The sequence below is a fragment of the Ixodes scapularis genome, unplaced genomic scaffold, assembly GCF_016920785.2.
Source record: "Ixodes scapularis isolate PalLabHiFi unplaced genomic scaffold, ASM1692078v2 PGA_scaffold4__175_contigs__length_147842914, whole genome shotgun sequence".
Lineage (NCBI taxonomy): Eukaryota > Metazoa > Arthropoda > Arachnida > Ixodida > Ixodidae > Ixodes > Ixodes scapularis.
Window position 1 is genome coordinate 13416883 of NW_024609879.1, and position 23922 is coordinate 13440804.

Below are 23922 nucleotides of genomic sequence, written 5' to 3' on the forward strand. Positions count from 1 at the left end.
TTGGCTGGAATATAAATAGAAACGACAGTAATAAGGCGGTCCAAAAAAAGTCGTACAGCCACAGCTTAAAGAGGCGTAGCCGGAGGAACGTGAGAGCAGGCGACTCCATTCTGGACAACCACAGCTACTCCACCGGATGAATTAGATGCAGCGCAATCTTTTCTAAAAGCTTGATGGCGGCACAATATTGACTTATGATGATCATTGAGGTGTGTCTCTTGTAAAGAGAGAACAATAGGACGTAAATTGTCTATAAAAAAATTAACATCGTCAATATTACGTGAAAGACCGCAGCAGTTCCACTGCATAAAATGAAATTTAGTCATGCCTCTAAAAACAAAATAATAAAAAAAAAATTAAATTAAAACGGTAAAACGTTGTTGACCTTGTAATACTAGAAGGGAATACATAAAAACTTACAAATCTGCCACTCATAGCAACAATAGATCAACACATCACTTTGGGGGGATGACAGGTTTTTTTGTTCTTCTGTTTACTTTTAGGACTCTGCCAGTCCATGTCGTCTTGGTCAGACGCATGAATGGAGACTTCCGTGCCCTCGTCCATTGCCTCTACTTTTTGAGGCAAGGCCTTTGCTGCTGGTGTGGGCAGGCTCGGAGGATGGGGCACTATGCCCTGTCCACGACCAGCCCCAGTCAAATGGGCGGAGGAGGTGCTGGGCAGAAAATCACCCAAGTGCACCCGTCCCTGCCCCTTAGGTGCTGCAGGAGCGGCACGAGAGCCATGCCGCTCCCTCGATGATGCTCTCTCCAGGGAGTGTGGGCGAGAGTGTCGACCCTTCTCCCTGGAAGGAGATCGCTGAGGAGGGATGGTTGCCACAGCCGCCGGCCCATCCTGAGCTTGGGAAGCAGCCTGCGTACCCTCTACGTGAGAGGGCTGAGGCCATTTTCCCGCAGGAGCATGAGTGTTTGCGCTTTGGCTGGGAGCGTCAGCAGACCCACCAGCCGAGATTGCACGCCCTAGAAATTGAATCTCCAGCTGGGGCGTGCGGGACTGTCGTGGTTTCCCATAGTCCAGAAAGGACGGCTGGGTTGCCACCGCGACCTTCAGTGGTGCAGGTCTTCGCTGCACCACCTGTGCAGGTCCCCGCTGCACCACCTGTGCAGGTCTCCGCTGCACCACCTGTGCATAGCCACCCTTGCGCAAGAACGCAAAGCGACGGCGCGCTTCCGGGTAGGAGAGGTTTTCTTTGACCTTCAAGGTAAGTACTTTTTTCTCCACTTTCCATGTCTTGCAAGATCTCGAATACGTGGGGTGTGGATCGCTACAGTTTACACAGTGGGCTTCATTATAGCAAGTATCTGCAGCGTAGTCATTTTTCCCACACTTGGCACAAGTGGCCTTACCACGGCAGTTCTGAGAGCCGTGGCCAAACCTTTGGCAGTTGAAACATCTCCAAGGGTTTGGAACATAGGGCCGAACCCTCCAGTGCAGGTACCCAGCCTTCACCGCGTCGGGAAGTGTGGTGGATTGGAAAGTTAAAACTATGTGCTTGGTTTTACGTTCTTGACCATCACGACGCAAAGAGATGCACCTTCCAGCAATAACTCCTTGATCAGAAAGGCCGTCAACTATTTCGGTGTCAGTGGTCTCAAGCAGATCATTCTAGGAGATAATTCTTTGGATGGAGTTTAAGGTGCGGCGAGGTGTGACCGTTACTTCGTGGTCAGCTACAGTCCTCAAGGCAAGGAGAGCAGCACTCTGCTCACTTGATGCGATTTCGACGAGTAGGTCACCCGATGGCATTTTCTTGGCTTTAAACTCCTTTCCGACAACACCTTCGAGTGTTTTTGCGACGAGGAATGAAGATAATTTCGACAGCTGTGTCTCACTTTCAGAGTGAAGAACCAAACTGCTGCGATAACTGCTGCGCTGAACTAGGAAAAAAAAAACATTTGAGTTTTGTAGCACGTTTGTCAGACCACTTTTTCCCCATAATCCCGTTCGACCCCGCACCATCCCCACAGCTGCATCCGCCATGCGCGGACGTCGTCACTTCGTCACGCTCAACGAGTTTGATTACGGTTATTCGATGGCAGCACACTGTCTTTGTTTTTAACGCCCATTATCGCGCTATAGACGACAATGCTCAAGCAGAAGTGCAAGTTCAAAGAGGCGCTGGGGAAGGAGTTCCTGTTCATAAAGAAGACAAGGTCGGAGTCCGATGTTTGCTGCGATAAATGCGGAGGAGACTTTTCTATCGCCCACAGTGGACGCTCTGACATCGTGAAGCATATCAGTACCGAGAAGCACAAGCGGAACCTGTCAGCTGCTGCCTCTTCCAGTGCACTGACGAAGTTCTTCAGGCCGGAACACGCTGGGGACAAGGAGTTAAAACTCGCCGCTTCTGAGGGTGTGTTCGCGTTCCACACGATTGCCCACAACCAAAGCTTTCGGTCAATGGACTGCACCTCAAAACTCCTGCAGAAACTTTTCAACGAGAAGTTTGCCTGTGCGCGCACGAAAGCCGAAGCGGTCGCCTTGAACGTGCTCGCTCCTTCTGCAGCAGAAGAGTTGAAGGCCGACCTCCAGGACGCTCAGTTCATCTGTTTTCTGTGATGCGTCGAACCACAATGATCTGAAAGTGTTTCCAATAATGGTTCCCTACTCCAGCTCTGCTGTTGGAGTGCAAACGAAGCTGCTTGAGATCGAAACATTGCCAGGTGAGACTTCGATCATGGTGAGCCAGTACCTCATGAGCACCCCCCCCCCCCCCACTGGAAGCCAACGACATCACATCGAAGCTGGTTGCTTTCAGCGCCGACAACACCAACTGCAACTTTGGTGGTTCCGCACGGAACGGAAAGAACAACGTCTTCGCAAGAATGCAAGACGCCTCAACTCACAAGCTCATTGGGATTGGCTGTGAAGCGTACATAGTCCACAACACCATTAAGACTGCAGCTGACTGCCTCCCAACTGACATTGAAGCTGTGATCGTCAAGATATATTCATACTTTTACATCTATACAGTCAGGGTAGAGTCGTTCAAGGAGTTTTGCGACTTCGCATCAGTGGAGTACCAGCGGCTCCTAGGCTACAGTAAGACCAGGTGGTTGGCATTGATGCCAGCTGTTGAGAGGGTGCTGACACTCTTCCCTGCTTTGAAGTCATTCTTTTTGTCGGCAGAAAAGTGCCTCTCTTTGATCAAGACATTTTTTGAAGATGCATGCGGAGAGCTCTGGCTCTACTTCCTGCACAGCCAAGCTGCCATGTTTCAAGCGACTGTGCTGCAGATCGAAGGAGACTCGAAGACTGCCATCGAAGTTCACAAAGTCCTAAACCAGCTGCAGACGAAAGTCCAGGACAGACTTCAGCAGGGATTTCTGCCGTCAAGCGTGCGCTTCATGACTACTACGCTTGAGGAACAAGGAGAAGTTCGAAGAGCATCGGTAACAGAAGGTTGGTTGGTTGGTTGATTTGGTGTTTATGGCGCAAAAGCTACTAAGGCCATAGAGCGCCAAAAACGAGACTATTGCTGGAAAACGTTTGGAGAAAAAAGAGGCTTTAGTAGCCAGTGATTAGATAAAAGATGGTAATGGGGTACCAAAAGGTAAAAGGGTGATGGGCATGATCTGTAGGTTAAGAAAGCTACAATCGGTGTAGAAGGCCGATACTATCTAAAAATTTGAAAATACTAGTATGTGTCACGAGAGAATTGCAATATGGAGTAAGCGCAGGCCTTCAAAAGACCTTTAATTTTGAAGGTTGGTCAAGGTAAGCAGGCTCAGTGTAAACAGTAGATACAAGATGTTGATAATTGTTACTAGTTGCCATCACCGACTTGTTATGTCTCATTCACTTGCACTGATTCTGCTTGCAATTTTTCGTATCAATGTCAACCATCTCCGCTACAGTTCATGCTTTTGCAGCTGGAGCGACGTAATGACTGAAAATAGCAAGCAGAATCTCATTCTGCGAATCAGGCTTTAGCGTCCATTCTGCGGCATCTACGCGGAATGAATCGCCACATGCAGTGAAACAAGCCTAGTTAATTTTGCTTAGGCTGCTAAAGTAGTCTGACTTTGCCAGGAGGACATAGAAGCAAAAATTGCAACATAGAAAAGAGAACGGGGACACACATCGACGCCAAAAACGTAGCATTCCAATGGTTTGTTGACGGACGACGGCAAGCTTGTATTCATCATATGACTGCTTTGAGTTAAAGCCAGAAGGGAACACCCACTTGTGCTTATTATTCCCGACGTGGCTGGAAGTGGCCGAATGGCCTGACGTGGCTGGTGTGTGAGCACCAGCCACATCCGGCAGTAGGATCGGCTGACGACGATTCCTGCGGAAGACTACGTCCCTGGTCTTACTGCCGGACGTAGACTGGAATCCTCGTCCAGCACCAGAGCCTTCACAGCCCGACAAACCCGCAGACACAATCAAAGATGACGTCTCAGACAGGTCAGACAACCAGAGAGCCATTCGGGAGTGACCAAGAATCCCCCATTTATTGGTGCAACCATAAATATAGACAGATGAAACAAATCATATGGCTTCTGATTACAGAAAGGAAAGAGTAGCTCGGAGCATTATCACAATGACATGAAAGATGCAGCACTTGATCTGTTTCAGTGCTCGATCTCACTGTGATGACTTTGAAATGCTAGTGCAGGTGCTTTGATTATTTTAGATGGTGTTGAGCTAGCCCATCGAACCTGACAGCAGCATCAGAAACTTGACTGGTAATGAAATGCGAGCTCTCTGGGAGTATGATTGCAATTGAAATTTCATAGTCAAAAATATGTATCATGTGGCGATAGAGCAGCGCTTTTACGTGCACATTTTCCCTCACAGTTGCCATAGCACTGTCAGCAGCCAGTGTAGGAAACGAGCGTGAGCCTGGAGTATCTCTGTTCTTCAAAAAGCCGTAGTCTTGCACTGCACACGCACGAAAGGGAGCGTAGCACTTGCTAGGTTGCCATGTCTGTATTGAGTGACACACGTTTACATGTTCCCGCTTATAGGTCTTATGAAAACCCGTTAACACACAGATGCATTTGACTAGGACCGACTGAGACAAGACTGATTTTTTAAGCTTCTTGCGAAGGCCTATGACCGGCAGTCCAGCAATGGCAGCCGGTCGTAGGCAGTCGCAAGAGGCTAAAAAACTGGTCGTGTCTCAGTCATTCGTAGTCAAATGCAAGTGCGTGAATGGGGCTTTACATACAATGGACAGATTTGAAGCTCGCAAGCAGCAGCTAAAGTTGCTTCGGCTGCTCCTAGTGCATGCCATTTCAAAGTTGCACTCGCCCTACAAATGCAAGTGTCACCTTATGCGGCGAAAACCTGAGTGAGAGGAGAAGACGAGGTTGGATGGGGATGTCAAAACGCTGAACTCTGGTTGGAATGATTGATGCGTAGGTCTAAAGCTAGCTATCTTTGTCTCAACTGCACTCGTCGAACACATCAGAATGGGAATGCCAGCGTCCGGCATTGGGCTTTCAAATTCAAACACGTTTGATGAGTGCAGTGGAGATAAAAACAGCTAGCTTTATTTCTACCACTAATCATTCCAACCAGAGTTTAGTGTTCTGACGTCCCTGTGAGCTCTCGTCTTATTCTCTCAGTCATTTTCTCAACACATAAACCCAAATACACTACTAAGTGCTTCAGTCATGGGTGTTTATTCTCTCGGCATTGCTGCTTTTTGAGCCATAGTTAATTTTGCTCAGTATAGATGTTTGTGGAATCGCGACAACTGATTGTGCAGCTGCAGGTGTTTTGCATTTCTTCTGACCATGACTGCATATGGGGCCTTTGCATTAAATTTCAGAATGATGCAAGCAACAGTGCACTTCTCATGCTAGCAGCAGACACCACACTGTGCTGTACATAAAAAAAAAAGTATTTGAAGCCTTTACAAATGCTGATCTCGAAAGAGTGGTGCTATCAGGCATTGCCCCCAAATGCCGGTTTCCCGGCAGAACACTACAATAATATATCCTTTTGGTATTGTAAGCTGTGAAATGAACCATATCTAGAAAATTGTAAATTGGTGTAGTGATTTTTTGCTCTGTTATGGGTTGGCATTGCAGTATTGTAAACCAGGTTTTGCACGAGCTAAATAATTAGTGGTTCTGTATCAATTTGCTTTCTCTTAAAGAAACATACAAGAAGGCCAAAAGGAAGGCCACCGAGGGGCTCGAGAACTCGTGCTTGGAAAGCACGGATGTCGGGGAGCCCGATGATGGAGGTATGTTGATCGTAGCAATTTAACATTTTCAGCAGAAGAAATGGTTCTTTGTTTAACCTAATTTTATTCTGATAATATGTCTGTTCTAGCCACTGGGAAAGACAACACGGCCTACGCTCCTGTGCGTCTCTCAGTGCCCATTCCACGTGAGTTAGCCTACAGTGAAGAAAAATATATTTCATCTTTTTTTACCTTGCGAGAGACACTGACAATGTATTTACACTTGACATTGATTTTGCAGCTACTGGCCTGGGAGGTGCCTGTGCAAGGGGTAAGTGTTCTTGCTTTATTTCCACATGTTTTACACATGAGAATCTACACGTTATTCATGAAGGTTCAAACCTATCTAGAACTGTAAAAAGTGATTCCTCCATTTGACTTTAGAAAACAGCTAATTTGAATTGGGATTTTAAGATTTTGGTATTTGAAAGATGCTCGTGGATACAAAATTCCTCTTTTATGTGAATATAAGGAAACAATAATTTATGAAATTAAAGAGAGTTTGTTTTACAATCACGCCTAAACCTTTCTGATGTTCCATTTTGGCACTATGGCAGCAAGAAAAAAAGGGGGGGGGGTTCATGCTTTTTGCATTGCATTGCATTCTAAACGAGTAGATAAAAGTTGTCTAAGATTTTAGAAAGAAAACGGGCACTCTGGCCAAGCCATAATTGCCCATGTGGAAAGTAAATTGTGATACTTTTCTCCAGCCCCTCCCAAGCGCAGGGCCCCAGACCCTCCATCCAGGGCCCCAGACCCTCCATCCAGTAAGGGGTGGTCCAAGGAAAGTCGGGCTCCTACATCTCGTAAGTTTCACAGTCGGCTCTTTCAAACGATTCACAGATGATCTAGACTGACATAGGAAAGTTGTATATTTAACCCGCTTGTTTGTATTTCTAGAGATATCACATACAAGGTTATCAGCTATTTTTTAAATGTTCAACAAACTGTGGCTAGCATTAATCTGCTTCGCCCACTGATCTCTATGATAATTGCTGGATTGCGCTTCCCCGCTATTCGAATGCGGCCACCGGTTGGCCATCGTGCCACAGGTAATCAACCTTTTGGAGCGCAGCGAGGCTGGGCGGTAGCGTGCTGAAGATATGTTTCTGCTCGTTCGTTATCATTTGCCGGAGAATTTTTTTTAAAACATGGTGTAACCAGTGACAATTACCTTTAAGAACGCGTGGAAAGTTTTACGAAAGCACAGCACTGCAGGAAAAAGGTACAACTCGTCAAGTGCAAGTCTTGTCGGTGTCGCAATGTGATCAAAGCTTCCTTGGCACGCCGAAGTGCTGCATCTCTGTGCCTTCGCATCCTTGGATACCGGTCAAGCTAACAGCTTGGTGCTACTCAAAGATCAGATTTCACCGCCAGGCAAGGCGGTTTATAGAGCACAGCGCAGGCCTAATCATAAGATCCAGTAACATTCATACTGTAATTTTCATGGGTCAGTAAAGAGTCTAACCCGGAATTTTTTTTTATGTGCTTCATTATAAAACAAGCATGAAGTGTTGCGTTCATTGGAACTGCTGAATGCCTCAAATAGCACACTTTATTTTGTTTAATAAAATAATTGCATATATACTTACTGCAAACTGCTCTATCGTAAGCTCATGCGATTACTCATGAATTCCACCAGCTCGGTAAGTGCCCACAAGAAAGCCTCCCTTCAACCACCGCCGCCGCCCCCCTTTGTCCGTCGCCACGGCATCAGACTTCTCTGGACCACGAACGCCGCAATTTGCAAATGCCGTCGAGACCGGTTATAACGAAGTCAGCGGGAATCGAAAATCACTTCGCTATATCCGCTATTTCGTTATAACTGACTTAGGCTAACGAAGTGTGAAAGGGAATGGGAAATCGAGATCGCTTTGATGTAGCCGCTATTTTGTTATAACCGGTCTCGACACTACAGTCACCACAGTAAAGTAAAACGCTGCTCCAGAGGCACGTAGATTTTCACGCACGTTGCACATGCAAAACACATCAACACGGCGACGATTCTTGATCGCTATCCACGTGTGTGAAGGCACAGAGATGCAGCAGTTTGGCATACCAAGGAAATTTCGATCATGCCGCTAGACCGGCTAGACTTGCTTTCAAGGAGTTGTGCTTTTCTCCTGTGGTGCTGGGCTTTTGTACAAATTTGCTCATGTTCTCGAAGGCCAACGAAGGTCACCATTTACGCCAGGTTTTAAACAACTTCTAAGACGAATGACAATAAGTAAGCAGAAAACGTGTCTTCAGCACGCTGCCGCCCACCCTAGCTGCGCTCTAAAAGGTAGATTTTTTTGTGGCAAGGTGACTGTGCGGTGGCCGCATTTGTGCTACAGCAACCAAGCGGGGATGCGCGATCCAGCTAATTGTCTGAGATCAGTGGCTTCACTCTTGAGCTGCTATACCTCTTTCATTCTGCATGTAAGGTTCTTGTAACAATTGTAACTGTTGGAATTAATGATTTGATGAGCATAAATGAGACAGCTGAGATGTTTCCCCTTGTCCACCGTCTGATACAGCCAGTGTTATTAGTTTAAAGGGATGGTGAACCGAAATTTGGATTTCAGAAAGAACAATGCAGGAAATGTAGGTGGGACGCTACAATCCCTACACCACTACTCGTAAGGCGATGTCTCGAATGGATGGCCGTATTTTTGGAAAAAGAGGTCCAGATTGAACGAGGCCGACGAGGCGCGTGACATCACTATACCGAGTTTCCTCCTCTCTCCACTTCGCTCCCTCAAGGCTGTGAGGCAGAGAAGACGCGAGGCCGTTCCCTCTCCTTCTCGGAGAAACATGACGACATCATCTCTGTCAAATGCGCCTCCTTTTCTTGAAAAATTTGGTCATCCGTTCAAGATATCGCTGTATGAGTGGTGTTTTGGGTGTTTGTAGCATCCCATTGCACAATTTTGCCGCGTGTTTTGTGGAATCAAAATTTCGGTTCAGCATCCCTTTGAAGGGGTACTGCAGTGAAATGCCTAGAGTCTATTTTATGGTTTAAATACCAAGCACATTTTGGCCACACCACAAAGATGCCAATTTTTAGTTTCAATTGACACCAAAACACTTTTTAAAACGAAAAAAAAAAAAAAGTTTATTACCAGATTACACCTGGTGGATGCTTCCGAATGTTAAGTAAAACTTCACATAAAAGCAGTGCCACTCCCTAGAGGTATTGTGCTAAGCTCTGAGCGTGCATAGACTGTTAAACTTGGCGGAACTGAACTTCCCTTCTCTCCCTTGGCGGAACCAAACTTCCCTTCTCTCCCGTGCCTATTCAACTTCTGCGGGAAGTGGGCCTCTTGAACCGCCAGATTGTAACATATGTTGACACTACCAAGTGGCACAGTTCACAACCACACCAGCCTCCTTGTAGCCTTGCCCACGAAGTGAAACTTTACATCACGAGCGCGCTGTAGGTGCTGGATTTCTCAAGAAGCATAGTGCTCTCCGACGGCTGCTCTCGATGGAATTGGCTGTTTGGAGTGCTTGCTGGAATTGGCTGTTTGGAACGAAAAATATAACCATCTGTTAAAAAAACTAATGTGTGATTGTCATTAGCTGACTTCAGTGATTACATTTAACTTCTTTCTTAACGTGAGAAGTATATTTTAATTTTCATTTCAGCATCCCTTTAAAAAGGCTGTCTATACCGGCATTTGTAGTGACACGTTTCACATTTTGGCAGACTGCAGAAAATTTGCTGTCGCCTCCAATCTGCTGCCTCCGGTCATTTATAAAATTTTTTGCTTGCCTCGAAAACCGTTTATAAAAGAAGTCACCAGGTTTAAGCTTTGGACACCTTATGCTCATTTTGGAAGTGGAGCTGACAAACATACGTTGCCTCCCAAAAAGATGTGGATTTGAAGCGTATCTGTCAGATTTCTTGACATTGACTGCCCTTGAGATGTTGGGCAGAGAGGGACACTGGCTGTGCCAAAATGGCTGATATGTAGTTGCTGAAAAGTGTGAATGACTTGTGTGACGAGTTGAAAGACCTTCATCCGAGACTAAAACATACTTTACCACAACCCTGGCAGAGCGGCAAGCCCCCAGAAGGCGGAATTTGGAGGCAGCTGAGGTGGTTGAGGCTACCATGTCCCGTAAGCATACCAGATGTTTCATTACGATCACTGCTTAATATTGACCTGACCAAGTTTAGAAGACTGGCACAATCATATCTGTACATTTCATTTTTCCAATGCCTTAGTATGGCATTAAATGCCCATACTCTCGATATAGTTCGACCACCAAAACAAAACCTGCCTATCACTCATAATGCTCTGTTTTACATTTCAAGAATGAGATGTTTGATTACCTGTTAAGAACAACATGTTTGACATCTTTACATGAACCGGTCATTGCTGATATCTACATAATCTCACTTCAACATGAATTGCAAGTCCCCTTGCTTTAGAAATAGGCCTTGGCTGCATGAATCCTTGTGCAGCAGAAGCACCTTTGAAACCTTAACGTGAATGGCAAGCCTTCCCGCTTTAGAAAATGTGCCTTGGCTGTATGAATCCTCGTGCAGCAGGGGCACCTTTGAAACCTATCTGTTCATACTTCTAGCTTTGCATGAGACCAGTTCTGCCTTTTGAACATTGATGCTTGTCATGATGGCAGTTGCACTGTGGCACCGACAGGTGGCAGCGGCGGGGGTCTTGTTAAATAAACGGTTTGGGGCCCAAGTCAGGCACTCGGTGCTTACACCGAAACAGGAGTGTTGGACATGCCTCGACGTGGCCTTGCCATAAGTCTGCAGTTATGGCAATACTCTGTATACAAATGATCATACTCCAGAATCACAAATTGAAGACCTCTCATGCTCCTAAGCAAAAAATAAACAAAATCGTTATGAAAGTGCAAGTATTGCCAAAATGAGCAAAGCGTACATGAAAGCATCCTAGTTGCGACATGTCATTTCATCAACTCTGAGATAAAATAGTTTTCCATATGTCCAACGGTTGCGACCTCTTTATCAGTGGCATTGATATCAGTATCTTAAGGAACCCCAACGTCCGTCGGTATCAGTGCCTTGAGGGACCCCAAAGCAGACTTTGTACAGATGATGCCAGCAATCGCTTACATCAGTGAAAAATGTCGGTGACTGTGCAGGTAAGCACACACATTGGGCAGCAGGTGGCACCATTTAGCCGGCAGTAGTGGCAGCGGAGAAAGACCTGCGACCTTAACCCCTCCGCCACTCTGGGCTAGGTGGGGCAACCTGGTGCCCATAGCTTGGGTTGATTTGCATGTTCAAGCTAGCTGTTTTATTTTTATTATCAGTGACAGCTGTTTTATTTTTATTATTCAAATATCTAAAAAAAAACTAGTGCCTGATTAAGAAAAGTGACTAATGTTTAGCTTGTTTTAAGAAGCTTACCTATTGTTTTGAAATCTTGTGGAGTGATGAGGCTGTTTCCTATGCTCTATTTCACCTTACACAAGACAGTAGTAGATGCTATAAACCATAATCACCAGTCCAGTGCCACAAACGTATCACGAGGCTGCGCACCTTCAGTGACGCTGTGCCCCTTCCGAAGGTCTTGTAAAGAGAGGTGAACTTAGCATTTTGCCACCCTAGGCCTTCAACAGTGCTGCCCTCAAACCTCACCTCCCCCCCAGACCGTGCTTTCCATGGTCACTGGCCAAGGGGAGTGGTTGGGGGGTGGGGGGGGGGGGGGGAGTAGCTAAATTTGGGGATATCATTTTCAAATATAGCTATACTCGTTTTCACCTCAAGAGAAAAATGAACTTTTGCACATTACTCATACGCTGCAAGTAGTAGTTCTCATACGATTTCGTTGTCAGAGGAGGCAGCAATGCTTTTGGCATTTGAAATGTGTACGGCTCCATAAGATAATATATATTTGATGTAAAATGTGCCTGCATGTATCTTAATTCTCTACATAAAGGGGGAAATTAGTAATGATCCGCTAGGAGCCGGACTTTTTTTTACTGTGGTCCTTGAGGTGATAACGGGTACAGATTTGGAGCTGGAATTTCTAAAGTAGCTAAATTTGAAGCTACAATCACGTCTATGATTTGTAGGTTTCTGGTCTCTCGAAAGGTGGAACAAAGTATAATTTATTGCTTGGACGTAAACAATATGTGCGACGAAAGATCCACTGGCAGGACGGCCTACATTTGCTGCCATCAATTGCATAAGGCTTGGAAATATTTTTTTGAGCTATAATTTTTTTTATCATTGTTTTTTTTCTTTTTAATCTTAGGTGAAGTGTTGTTTCCAGCACGTTTCCTTTGTAGATCTCTGACCACAAGAATTTTCTTTGCCTCTATTTTAGCCTTCCAGTCGGAGCTTCTGAAGGTGCTCCTGGATGTGCAGCACGAGGTGCACCTTCTCCGCCAGGACACGGCGCAGGTCCTGGCAAACCAGGAACAGCTGGCAGTGCGCATCGCTCAGCTTGAGCGTACGAACTGCCCGCCTGATGCCCCAGTGCCGCCAGCGGTTTTTATTTTACCGCTGGCGACAATGGAAGATTTTGAGGCGGCAGACAGGCGCCTCATCAACCCTGCTGATCAGGCTGTCCTGGTGAATATCAAACTTTTTTTCACTATATGTTAGTGCCTTGTGGCTCAATCGGTTTGAGAAATGGAGCGACGGCATATGTTCAACTGCTTCGTGTCTAAATTTTACCAAAATGTTAGCTTAACCATTATCTCTATTTAGTCACAGACAGCCACTTATCAAGCCAGCATTACGATTGAAGATATGGCCTTATTGTTTTCACACCTCTACATACTTTTGAGTCAAGAACAGGGGCATATAGAATGATTAAGGGCAATCAGTGCTCGCTGGAAAGTATAAAATGAAGGGAAGAAGGCAACAAGGACATCGATTTGACCTTTGGTTGGTTGCATTATAGTTCCACTCTGGTTGCCTGTGGGGTCACCATGCAAATTTCGAGAATTGAAAGAAACATTTTTATAATCACGAGGAGCCAAGTTGATGTGAACATTAAAGGGGTACAGAAACAAAATTTTAGCGCCAATCTTTTTGCATAATTATGTGCTAGGGACAGGCACCCCCTCGGAAATATCAATATCGCGCTGTAAAACACAGGAAAACTAATTTTAAACCGAATTAAACGATTTCAAATTCACATCTGGTGGATGGTGTAAAAGTTCTCGTGACATCACCTGTGGCATAGGAGCAGCGCCGTTCAGCAGAAATATGGCGTGCCGGCAGAATTAGCCTAGGCCTGAACGCGTTTGTAAAGCCTTGGAGGAGAAAGCCAAAGGGTAGTCGCATAGTTGGCGTAGTTGGCCACAGTGAGCTTGTTATCGTTGCGGTTCTTTGCACAGCACGACGCGAGCATGCTTCTGGCACGGCCGGTATTAGTTGCTGCGAGTCGCGAGCTGCGAGCAGACGTTAAAAAAGATACGTTTGAACTACGAGTTCACACTCGGAGCGGGCGCGTGCGTTTGATCGAAGTACTGTATTCGCTCTGTTAGAGTTTCGGTAAGCGTTTCTGGACCAACCTTTTGCAATTGCAACTACAGAGCAAGGCAGAACTATGTGATAGGCTGCTGTGAAAACTACATCCTCGGTGGACCATTCATACACCTTTCTTTCGCCAGCAATAATGCTCCCGCCCATACCCATGCACAAAATGCGGGGTCAGGGGATGAGAGGCAGCCAGTTGATTGGTTCAGCGGGCACGTAATTCCCGCCGCAGTCTTAGCTTAGGCATGACAGTGCAGTGATGTGATTGCTGCTCCTATTGCGTCAAACTGCGCCAAGGGGCTAACCCTGCTACATCCTGCTACATTTTGCCAAAATATGGGTAATCTGCGTCAAGTCTGTGCCAAAGGACCAATTTCGGTCGTCTTTCAAAACCAAAACTAAACTGAGAACCGTAATTGAGCATGCGTGAGCTAGGTGGCGCAAGCGGCCGCCCGACACAAAGTACCCTACGTCAATCGTCCATCCGGTCCCCCCCCCCAACCCCCTTGCATGGATTTTCCCGCCGTCTCGCATTTTACGCCCTTCTCGTCTCGGCAGAGCCGTATATGTGGTCTCGAGAATCTCTTCTTGCGTCTTTTTTTTTTTTAAGTTTTCAACAATAGACGCGGGCGTGTGCGGACGCTCTGACGCTCGTGTACCGGGTGGCAGCCATTCCGTCATGCTGTGAAACAAAACAACGTTTTTGCGCGGCGAGAGTTACTTTGTGAGCTGAAACGCTCGCGCAACCAGTCACCGTGGTCGCGCGACGTCGGGTGTTACCATCCCCACGTCGCTGCAGATATGGCGCTTTCTAAACTTGTTCATCGACATTCCTGCCCTTGTTTAAATCATACTCTACTACAAAAATCCCTCTTCAACTCAAAGACTGCTGTGTTGAAGTATTGATTACCTGGGTTTCTCTCGGTAGGTTTTCTTTCGAGAGGGACCCCGGTTCGTGAAAAATTTGCCGCAAAAGAAAGTTGGTAAAGAGAAGTGAGCTAAAGCAAAGAAGCAATGTCTGCACGCTGGACCCGCACATCGCGCTTGTTTGTTTCGAGTTAAGTCATTGCACAAAGTGCTCCACGACATGTTTGACCTTAGCTCGCGATGTCATGCATCGATGTGCTCAGGTTTTTTTTTTTCTGCGTGTTTAGCTTCTGCCTCGCCTGCCGGCCTGGCAAGCTCGCGCCGCTGGACTGTTTTTTTGTTGTTTTTTTTTGTGTGCTGGACAGTTACATTTTGCATACTATATTGGGAACCAGTTGGCGACGGAGCGGAGTGGCATTGTTTCGGTTTCGATTGAAGAGCCGTTGTCTCCGCTCGCGCGACGAAGCACGTGCCACTGCAAGCCTGCTGAAGTTGCCCTCACGTGCATGTGAATATGACTGCACAATAGAGGCACCAGTTGGAACGCTTGCAGTTCATTGTTTTACCTTTGCTTACTTTTGACGAGAATCTGGCACGTCGGGAGCCAGTAAAACGGTGGCAAGCATTCTTTTTCGGAATTGCTCGGCAACGCCTACAACACTGTAGGCTTGTGGGATGCCTCAGCAGTAAAAACACAAACAGCGAGTTCCGTCACAACACAGCACAAAGAGCCCTTCGTTTGTCCAGCACTTAAAACAAATATTTTTATTTTTATAAGAATGTCTGGCTCTAAAAGCCACTTTTGCTGCTCCAAAACACTGTTCTGGCTGCTCCAAAGTTTACTTTTGCTGCTCCAAAACACTGTTTTGGCTGCTCCAGAAGGTGCTACAAAATGGCTTAGGCCAAACACATCACTGCAGTGTCATAGGCATGCTCCTATTCGAGAAGGCTTCGGCGTAGAAGCAACAAAGTCCGGGGCTCGTGGAGGGGCATTTGGAGATGCTTTCACACACTGTGCTCGTGCACAACACTTCTGTAGACCGCAGTCACAAGAAGGGACGTGCTGAATCAAAGGCTGATGGGACATGCAAAACATATTACAGCGTGCTAGCCAAGCTTTGACAGAAGCTTCTGACATGAATCCGGAGAATCCATGTTAGCCGGTCAAAGTTTCTGCAGCTTCTTCGACACGTGAAAGCAAAAATTGCGTGACAATATGAACCAACAAATGCATGAAACACAACGATGCACCATCTTTCTTTTAACCATTCGAAATTGAAGAAAACATTGTGCCATTGCCAGACTAAACACTTTTCTAGTCAATTGCCCACCGAAAATCCGCAAGCGAAAAGTGGTCATTTTACTCCATGTGTCTGCGGACGATGCGTGGATTGCAGGAATCTGTGACATGACGGTTGCATGGTACACGGCCTGCGGATGAGAATCACGATTCGGTTCGTCATGTTAATCTGCCATTAGCGGTTATATTGGAATTATTAATCATAGTTATTCTAACCTGAAGGTCGGTGAATTAAGACTTAATTGATGGGCAAACTTCTCTGTAAATTGGATTTTTTTTTGGGCTGCCATATACAATAAACTCTCCCTTAAGCAAACTTCAAGGGACCCAAGGAAATAGTTCGCTTAACTGAAGGTTTGCTAAACTGAGTATATTAACTATAGTCAGTTACAGGAGGGAAGCTCAGCAGGGGCCAATTACCTGATCTATTAATTACTTTCAGTAAAAGTCTGGATCGATCTTCAGTATGATGATAATGCAATAATTGCAGAGGTGGAAGCTAGCTGGACAATAACAGTAGTAACTCTGGAGAAAAGGTATGGCGACAAAAGACAAACACAAATCTCCAAATGCAGCTAGGTGTGTTTCGAGATATGTGTTTGTCCTTTTTTTCCCTTGCTTCCCTTCTTCAGGGTTTATTTTCATTAGATCTTCCGTACTCTCTTTTATATAAGTGTAGTAAATACTGTCAACAGAGTTAATGCAATTTCACATTACCTTTTCACTTAGGTGAGATGGATGCCATACCATAGTCAGTTTTCATCTTACTCATATTAAATGAACTGTGATTCTTAAAGCGCAATATTATTTTTTTTTTATTCGTGTAGAAGGAGCAGCTCTCCGGCCTGGGTGGCACCACAATCGCAGAGGCTATGCGGCGCACCCTGGAGCGGCTCCTACGGAAGCAAGTGCAGATGCACTTCAGCATCTGCGGCCGCAGGGGCAACAAGCAGCCGTTCAGGGGCACGCAGCTCTGTGCCGTGGCCGTTGGTAAGGTGTTTTCATTCCACACCTTCATTGCTAATTAAAAATGATGGGAACTTTTTTCTTTTAATTCGTCAGCTGCCAAGAATCTGAAGAATTACTGGATCAGTTTTAAGCAAAATTTGTGGTTTGTAAACGTGCGCGTAAAGTGGCAAGAGTATTTTCATATAATTCCTGAATAAGTGTTTATAAAGCAAGCACTTTCTTTATCATCATGGTTAGTCATTTCCCCTGATTTTCTAATCAAGTCGAGGCTTTTCCCTTCTGGCTAGTGATCTTAGGCGGTGAGCTGATGTTTCAAGTAATGCACCATGTTAGTGGTATTGCTATAGAATCTGGATTATGAAAAACTTAATCTTTCAGGGACTCTAAACAAATTGCACTGAGTTGAAAATTAATACTTAAGATTGAAAGAATAAAACGCAAAGGACAAACACAGGACAATTACGAAAGAATGTGGTTGTCCTGTGCTTGTCCTCCACATTTTATTCTTTCAATTTTAAGTATTGTTTGTATATACGGTAGAGCCTCATTCATACATTCCCAGTTAAAAACTATTTCGGCTGTTACAGTCGGGAACTGCAGTCCTGTCGAACTCTCATGGGGTTACCTGTTTTAATTCTGTTTCTTATGCTTGCCTTTTCAACTGTTACACCTCTTTTTCATTTTGCCTCTTCATCTCTTTGTCCAGCATGCATGCTCTCTTTTGTCGTTCACAGCGGCTTAGGTCCCCTGGTCGCACAAATTTAATTTCACATGGAGCTCAGAGTTCATAATCATGCACTGCCCATGGTGCGCGTGCATGAAGCTTCATTGCTTTGCAGTGGCTGGTGAGAGCAGCGTCTGGGTTCTCTCAAACGGGGCATACATTAGCTTATTCTTAGGTTAGTTAGCAGATTAATATTGGTGTTGAAATAACATTCAGCACTGCTGTCAATGCTTAAAGTTGGCTCTGAATTGTGTGTGTGAGCAGGAAAAAGTGGGGTCATATGCAGTGATGTCACTATAGGGTTGCGTGGCCCGCCATGACACCCCCCCCGAGCGCTGCACGTAAGGTGGTGCCCCCCCCCCCTTTCCCACTTGCGAGTTGTGAATGCGAAAGCATGCAAGCCACTCGTCTCGTGCACTCCCCCCCCTCCCCCACCCTTCCCTCTTGTGACACCACTGGTCATGTGCAAAGTCGGTGCTTTTCACCGAGTTGGTGCTGTGATGTATGTGTGAACAGGCCTTTGTAGACGAACACATGGCTTGGATGCCACGCCACCACAGTGACACTGTTGTCAAAATGGTGCGTGCACAGACGCTTCACCTCACAGGAAGCTCATTTCCACGCATGCACAGTGCCTACATTTAATGTGGCCAAATGCAGGCTTGTTTAAAACAGCGCATAGGTCTATAGGTCGACCTTGTTTGGTTATGATTACAGATCAACTCCTACTGGTAAAGAACAGTTTCCAGCAAATGGTTAACCTGTTTTGAATAAATATGGTAATTCTTTCTTAACAGCCCTAAACTCGACTTGGAATAAATTACTGCACGAGAGTTTCCCCGTTTCTATAGGCCCCTAATGCATTTTGTGACTTGCTTTGTGGCGTGCATAACATTCGCTTCTGCTGTTTTTTTTTTTTTTTCTTTTTGTCCAGCTATAATCCGGAGCCGAGTGGGAGGCAACGTGGCCGACGTGGAGCGTGCCATTGGTGACTACTTGGCTGGGGCCCCGGATCGCGAGGGAGGCAGGGCTGAGAGGATGGCCAAGAAGATTCAAGACGCGGCCATCCTCTCAAGCCCAATTCGTCACTGTCCTGCCCAGCAGCCTGCCAGAGGGTGACTTTGACGTCCACGCTGACATCCTGAACAGCTCACAGACGTGATGTCAAGCATGACAAAAACGAAAATTGAAAATAAAGAAATCAAAGAAAAAACATTGTTCTGAGTCTTCTTTCTCGTGCATTCCATCCACAAACTTGCAGCAAAACTGAAATGGCAGACTTTAAATGGTTTTGTTCTGTTGCGATTTAGCAACTCATGAGGACATTGCGAAAAATCGAATTGAACTAGGTAATTGCAAATGGGTTTTGTCCACTATCATATTTCTTGATGCAAAGACTCATGTAATGCAAGCTTATCAAACGGTACAAATCGGGCCTCCCAGATGCTTGTAAGGTTTGCTCACAGCTAAGTGAAATGGGTCCTTGGCAATGGACCGTGTTTATACTAAGCTCGTTCAATTTACCTGCACCTTTTGCACTGGTGCAGAAAAGTGTAGGGCAGTACTTCTGGTGTGTATTGAGATACCACTGAAAGCACACCACCCTGCACTTTTATGCACCGGTGCAGGTAAATCGACCGAGCTTTACTGTACAGCTGAGATTGGCTGACGATTGAACTGCCACCCTGGCCCGAGCTAAATTTTCACCGTATTGCTAAGCTTGGCTGACTGCTGAAATGCCATCGTGGCCCAGGTTGTATTTACTCCGTTTGGCCAAGCTTGGCCGACCACTGAACTGCCACACTGGCCCAGTCCGTATTTACACAGTTTTGCCAAGCTTGACTGACCACTGAACTGCCAGCATGGCCCAGGCTGCGTTCAGACCGTTTTGCCAAGCTTGGCTGACCACTGAACTGCCAGCCTGGGCCTGGCTGTACAGACGCCATAGAGCCAAGCTTGGCTAGACAAGGAACCCCCACTGAACTGCCAGGGTGGATAGACAGGCTGGGGATAGCTTGCCCCTTGGAGCAAAATGGTGCTTGGGCCGGGGAAACTTTCCCCGGCTGCCCAAGCAGGCTCAAGCTTGAACCAGGGAATTGTGCTGCTTGGGTGAAAGCTATTTTTCACCGGGCCCCCAGTCGAACCTGCCACACCCACAATGTTGCCAGTCAAAAACGCCATTTTTCCAAAGAAAAATTATTCGTTTAGGGACCGACTAGCTCTTTTTGGCGCACTATGGCGCAATTTGTGTCTTTACACGCAGCAAGGCGCATTTATCAAGATGGTGGAACTGGCGCAGCTGGACCACCCCTGCATACTATACAGACACTGCCGAGGATGCTGGCTGCTCTGCTCAGGATGCTGGCGGTTTAGATGAAAATGATGGCCATCCTGATGAGGGTGCTGGCCATCCTGACGAAAATGGTGGCCATTTTGATGAAGATGCTGGCCGTCCTGATGAGAATGCTGGCCATCCTGATAAAGATCCTGGCCACCCTAATGAAGATGCTGGCTCCCCGATGAAGATGCTAGCTGTCCTGATAAGCCTGAGCTTCTAAGTGTTAATAATGGCCAAGCCAACTTTCTTTTTGTGTTTCCCAAGTCGCACTGCTGCACAAATCCTTGGCTATCTATGGTGGGTAAGATAGGGTCTCCCCTGTCAAAAGTGATTGCAAACGCAGCAAGCTCTGAATATGCGACTCACTTCAGAATTTCATAGGCTTGTTTGTGATCTTTTGAAGGTATCAGCCTTTAAAAAATCTAATTTTTGCCCCATATATCATTTCTGTCATATAATGTGCACACCTAATTTTGGAGTAAATCTCCTATTTTCAGAGAATTAAATGTTTTTTAAAAAAATGCCTATACGTTTACAACCTACACAGAATAAATTTTTTGTCCATATAAGTAATGCAGTAGAGGGTTAAATGTGTCTACCCAAATGAGCAGACATGCAACCAGTTGTAGCTATTTTTGGAGTACTAACTTTTTAATAAAAATATGCATAGTTCCTGTTATAAACTTACTGCTATTATGAAAATCACTAAGTCAGTAAATAAATTTAAGAAGACTCGGTGCTCGTGTGAACCTTAGTGTTTTGCAGGCTACACTTGAGCCTCTCAAACGCCTACACCAATGCTGCTCGTTATAGCGTAAAGAATCACGTGGCATCTCATACCACGTGATAGCCATGTTCTTGGCGGCCCGAGGCCGATGTTGCCAGACAAAGCCAAAGTTTCGGTTTCGATTTCTGCTTGTATTAAAATTAGATTTAAAAATATATATCCCAAGGGCACACACCTGCAGTCTCGATGCAGCCTTTGGAAGAAATGTCGTCGTTTCAGGATAACTGCCTCGGTGTTCCAGCAAATATGTGTCAGGAAAATGCCCTGGAGTGATGTATCGCTGAACAACTTGTTGCGGCGTAAGGACATCATCCACGCCGCCCCCATCAAGTATCGGATTCCTAATGAGCCACGAGCAGTAGAGCGCTACGAAAAGGTGATGGACCTTCTTAGATACAAATCCCAGACACATGCTTCAAGACTGTTGGTGCCACCACAGTCCCTCTGGTTTAGTGCCGCACCAGACAGATAGGTGTTTTGTGCACTTAAAGAAATTCCGTTTGGAGTATTGGAGGTGCAGTGCCCTTGCACAAAGCGCTCCACTACCCTAAGCACTAACCTCACTGACCCCTGCTTCTACATCGCAATGGTGGACGGAAAGCCATAATTCAAGAAAAGTTCAAGTGCATAGTATCAAGTAAGGGGGGAGATGTACGGTGCAGGGCTTTCATGGGCTCACTTCATTGTATTCAGCAGCTCTTGGCTGATTATTACTATGGTTAAGTTTGACCAAGCCTTCTGGGATGAGAGAAAGTTGAAACTGGACAGATTTTATTTTGATGTTGCAATTCCATTTTTTTATGACAGAGTAATCGACACAGGAAGGCTGCTAGAAAAGTAGCAATGTTTTATGCAAGAAAGTATAATTTTTTCGTTTTTATCTGTACACTTATCAAGGTTCTGTGACAATGTTGTAGAGAGAACAAAGACCTGAACTCTCAAAACTAACTGAAACTAATGTTGTGTTTGTACCGGCGCAGATTGAACATTTTAAAGTGTGCAACAAATGGTCCACACTTGGTTTGTAAGAGGGCCAAGCGTAATCGGAAAAGCGGTGTCAAATATATGAAAACATTTTATGCACTGTATTCGGCGTTCGGCGTGGATTTGAAGGGACGCGATCTCCTCTGAGAGTGCGGCATCTGCCTTAGAGACGTGTCCACCACTCACAAATGGTAGGAGGTTCAGTCGCACTCTCAGAGGCTCTAGCAAGTCACAAATTCTAAAGCCCTTTTTGGCCATAACAGAATCGCTGGCACTAAGAAGCACAGCTAAAAAGCCACTCCTCTTTACTGAATCTTTTACACAGGTACACCCAGTGAAAAGTGACGAGAAGATTGTTATATATCGATCTGGCCAGATGCCCACTAGTCCCCTTAATCTCGCTACGATACAGTGCTGTACGTGCAGCAAAGATAAAGCCTCCACCAAGGAGACACGTTGAGGCTCGCGTAAATGCTCTTGAGCAAATAGGACACTGCTAGCAAAATTCTATGGTTCTTCTGAAGTTGGTTGCAAGAGCCAAACTCTAGAGCAAAAACAACTTTGCTACGGTCCGTACCTTTTCTCTGGTTGGTCCCTTATCTCCCCGCTGGACACACAGCGGGACAAAGCAGTAGTGCGGTGTCTCTTTCAGGCTTCAACCACCGCAATGGCGCAATGGTAGCTTCAAAGATGACTACAGGAAAAGGTTGATGCAGCGTGCGACAGGTGGCAAACAAATCTAAATAAGGTCCATAGCGATGGCTGGGAGATTGGTGTGCCCGCTGTGATAGTGCTCTTTTGAGGACATAAAAATTAAGAAATAAGCGTTGAAATTTTGTTGTAGTACCACATTAAGAAGTCTGACGTAGACTCAGCTCCCCCTACCCTGTATACATGGTTTGCACGTGACGTTATATCCGTCCTCATTGCTGGTATCAGAAGCTTGCCGTTAATGCAGTGGAAGCTGCACTTACACATTTTCGCTTACCTGTTTGCAGGTGAGCGAAAATGTTTGCACTACCTGTTTGCAGGATAAGTACAGTAAAGGCTACACTAGAGGAAGTTTGACCACCAGAAAGGAGAACCAAATTAAGTCAGTGCAAGCTATCTAATGTTTCCTAGCAATGTTTAGGGGCTGTTACTCTGCCCACCTTCTTGTATGCCACTGCTCATTTGCCATCATGTGGTGTTGGCCACTTGATAGGATTCTAGTACATAATTTATGTTCCAAAGGTTTTAAAGAAAAAATTGTTAGTTGGTTTAATTGAGTGATTAATTTAAATTCAATTGCATTGGAGGGACTGTAAAGTACCCTGTGAATAATGGACCATTTCCACACAGAACAAAGGAGGGGATGGTTGCTGACATGCAGGAAGCCACAGAAAAGATTATCATTTGAAGAGTGAAGGGCCTATCCCCAAAGATAAATCTCAATGGATTTGATATTGTTTGATCCTCACCGGATTATACGCATTGTGTACTCCTGAGAGTCTGAAGACAGCTGACTGAGCCATGGCTATCCCATTCTTGCAAGCCTTACTATGTTGGAGATCCGAGCAAGCTCGCTCTTACTGATGGCAAACTTTGCAGTATTCGGCCTTCAGAGAGCTCCAATTGCCTCCCAAGGTCACTAATGTTTCGTAAGTTTTGAAAGGCTGCAAAATGACAGCACTGGCTGCTCTGTTATAGCATTCCTTGTCGGCAGGGTATAACTCCCTGCTACGTTTCTAGGACACTGGCGACTGCTTGTAACAGGAATATTACATCTGCTTACAGATGAAGTCACACCACGCAACATCAAGATAGCAAATGAACACACGCAACATCAAGATAGCAACTGAACACACTGTTTGCTTTGTTATTGAAATGCAGTTCCTGTACAAAAAAGCTGCACTGACATACATACGTCTATCAGCTCCTCTACCTCTCCAAATATGTCGTTCAGTTCAGTACCTTCTGGACACAAGATAGACAAACAGTCAAACACTGGATGCAATATAAAGTCCTACGCGTCACGCATTGCTGAAAAAAACACAACTTCTACTGTCTGACTCAGATTCCATCTTTTGGTTTTTGTAGTGTGAACAGCGTTTCTTAATCCACCAGTTTCCACGGATGTGGCGTCACCTGGCGGCAGAAATGTAAACTAGTAAAAAATCTGGTATCGAGAATACTGGGTATGATAGGAACGCCATTAGTCTTGACTTCTCCACGTTGCTGGGTTCTCCTTGTTTTTGCGGCTTTGCTACTTTTCGG

The 23922-nt window shown here is 45.6% G+C and overlaps 2 protein-coding genes across 2 annotated transcripts; both read left to right on the top strand.

Moving 5' to 3' along the window:
- The first annotated feature begins 2106 nt into the window (after positions 1-2106).
- On the top strand, positions 2107-2580 carry LOC120839996. Its single transcript, XM_040210417.1, has one exon. The coding sequence runs from the start codon at positions 2107-2109 to the stop codon at positions 2578-2580; it is 474 nt and encodes a 157-aa protein (XP_040066351.1).
- Positions 2581-2617: 37 nt separating this feature from the next.
- On the top strand, positions 2618-16951 carry LOC115327890. Its single transcript, XM_042293386.1, has 10 exons — positions 2618-2684; positions 2746-3063; positions 3151-3423; positions 6134-6223; positions 6313-6369; positions 6465-6494; positions 6934-7029; positions 10258-10329; positions 12535-12782; positions 16692-16951. Exons 1-10 carry the CDS (start codon positions 2618-2620, stop codon positions 16890-16892), a joined length of 1452 nt encoding a protein of 483 aa, XP_042149320.1. The 3' UTR covers positions 16893-16951.
- Positions 16952-23922: the final 6971 nt, after the last annotated feature.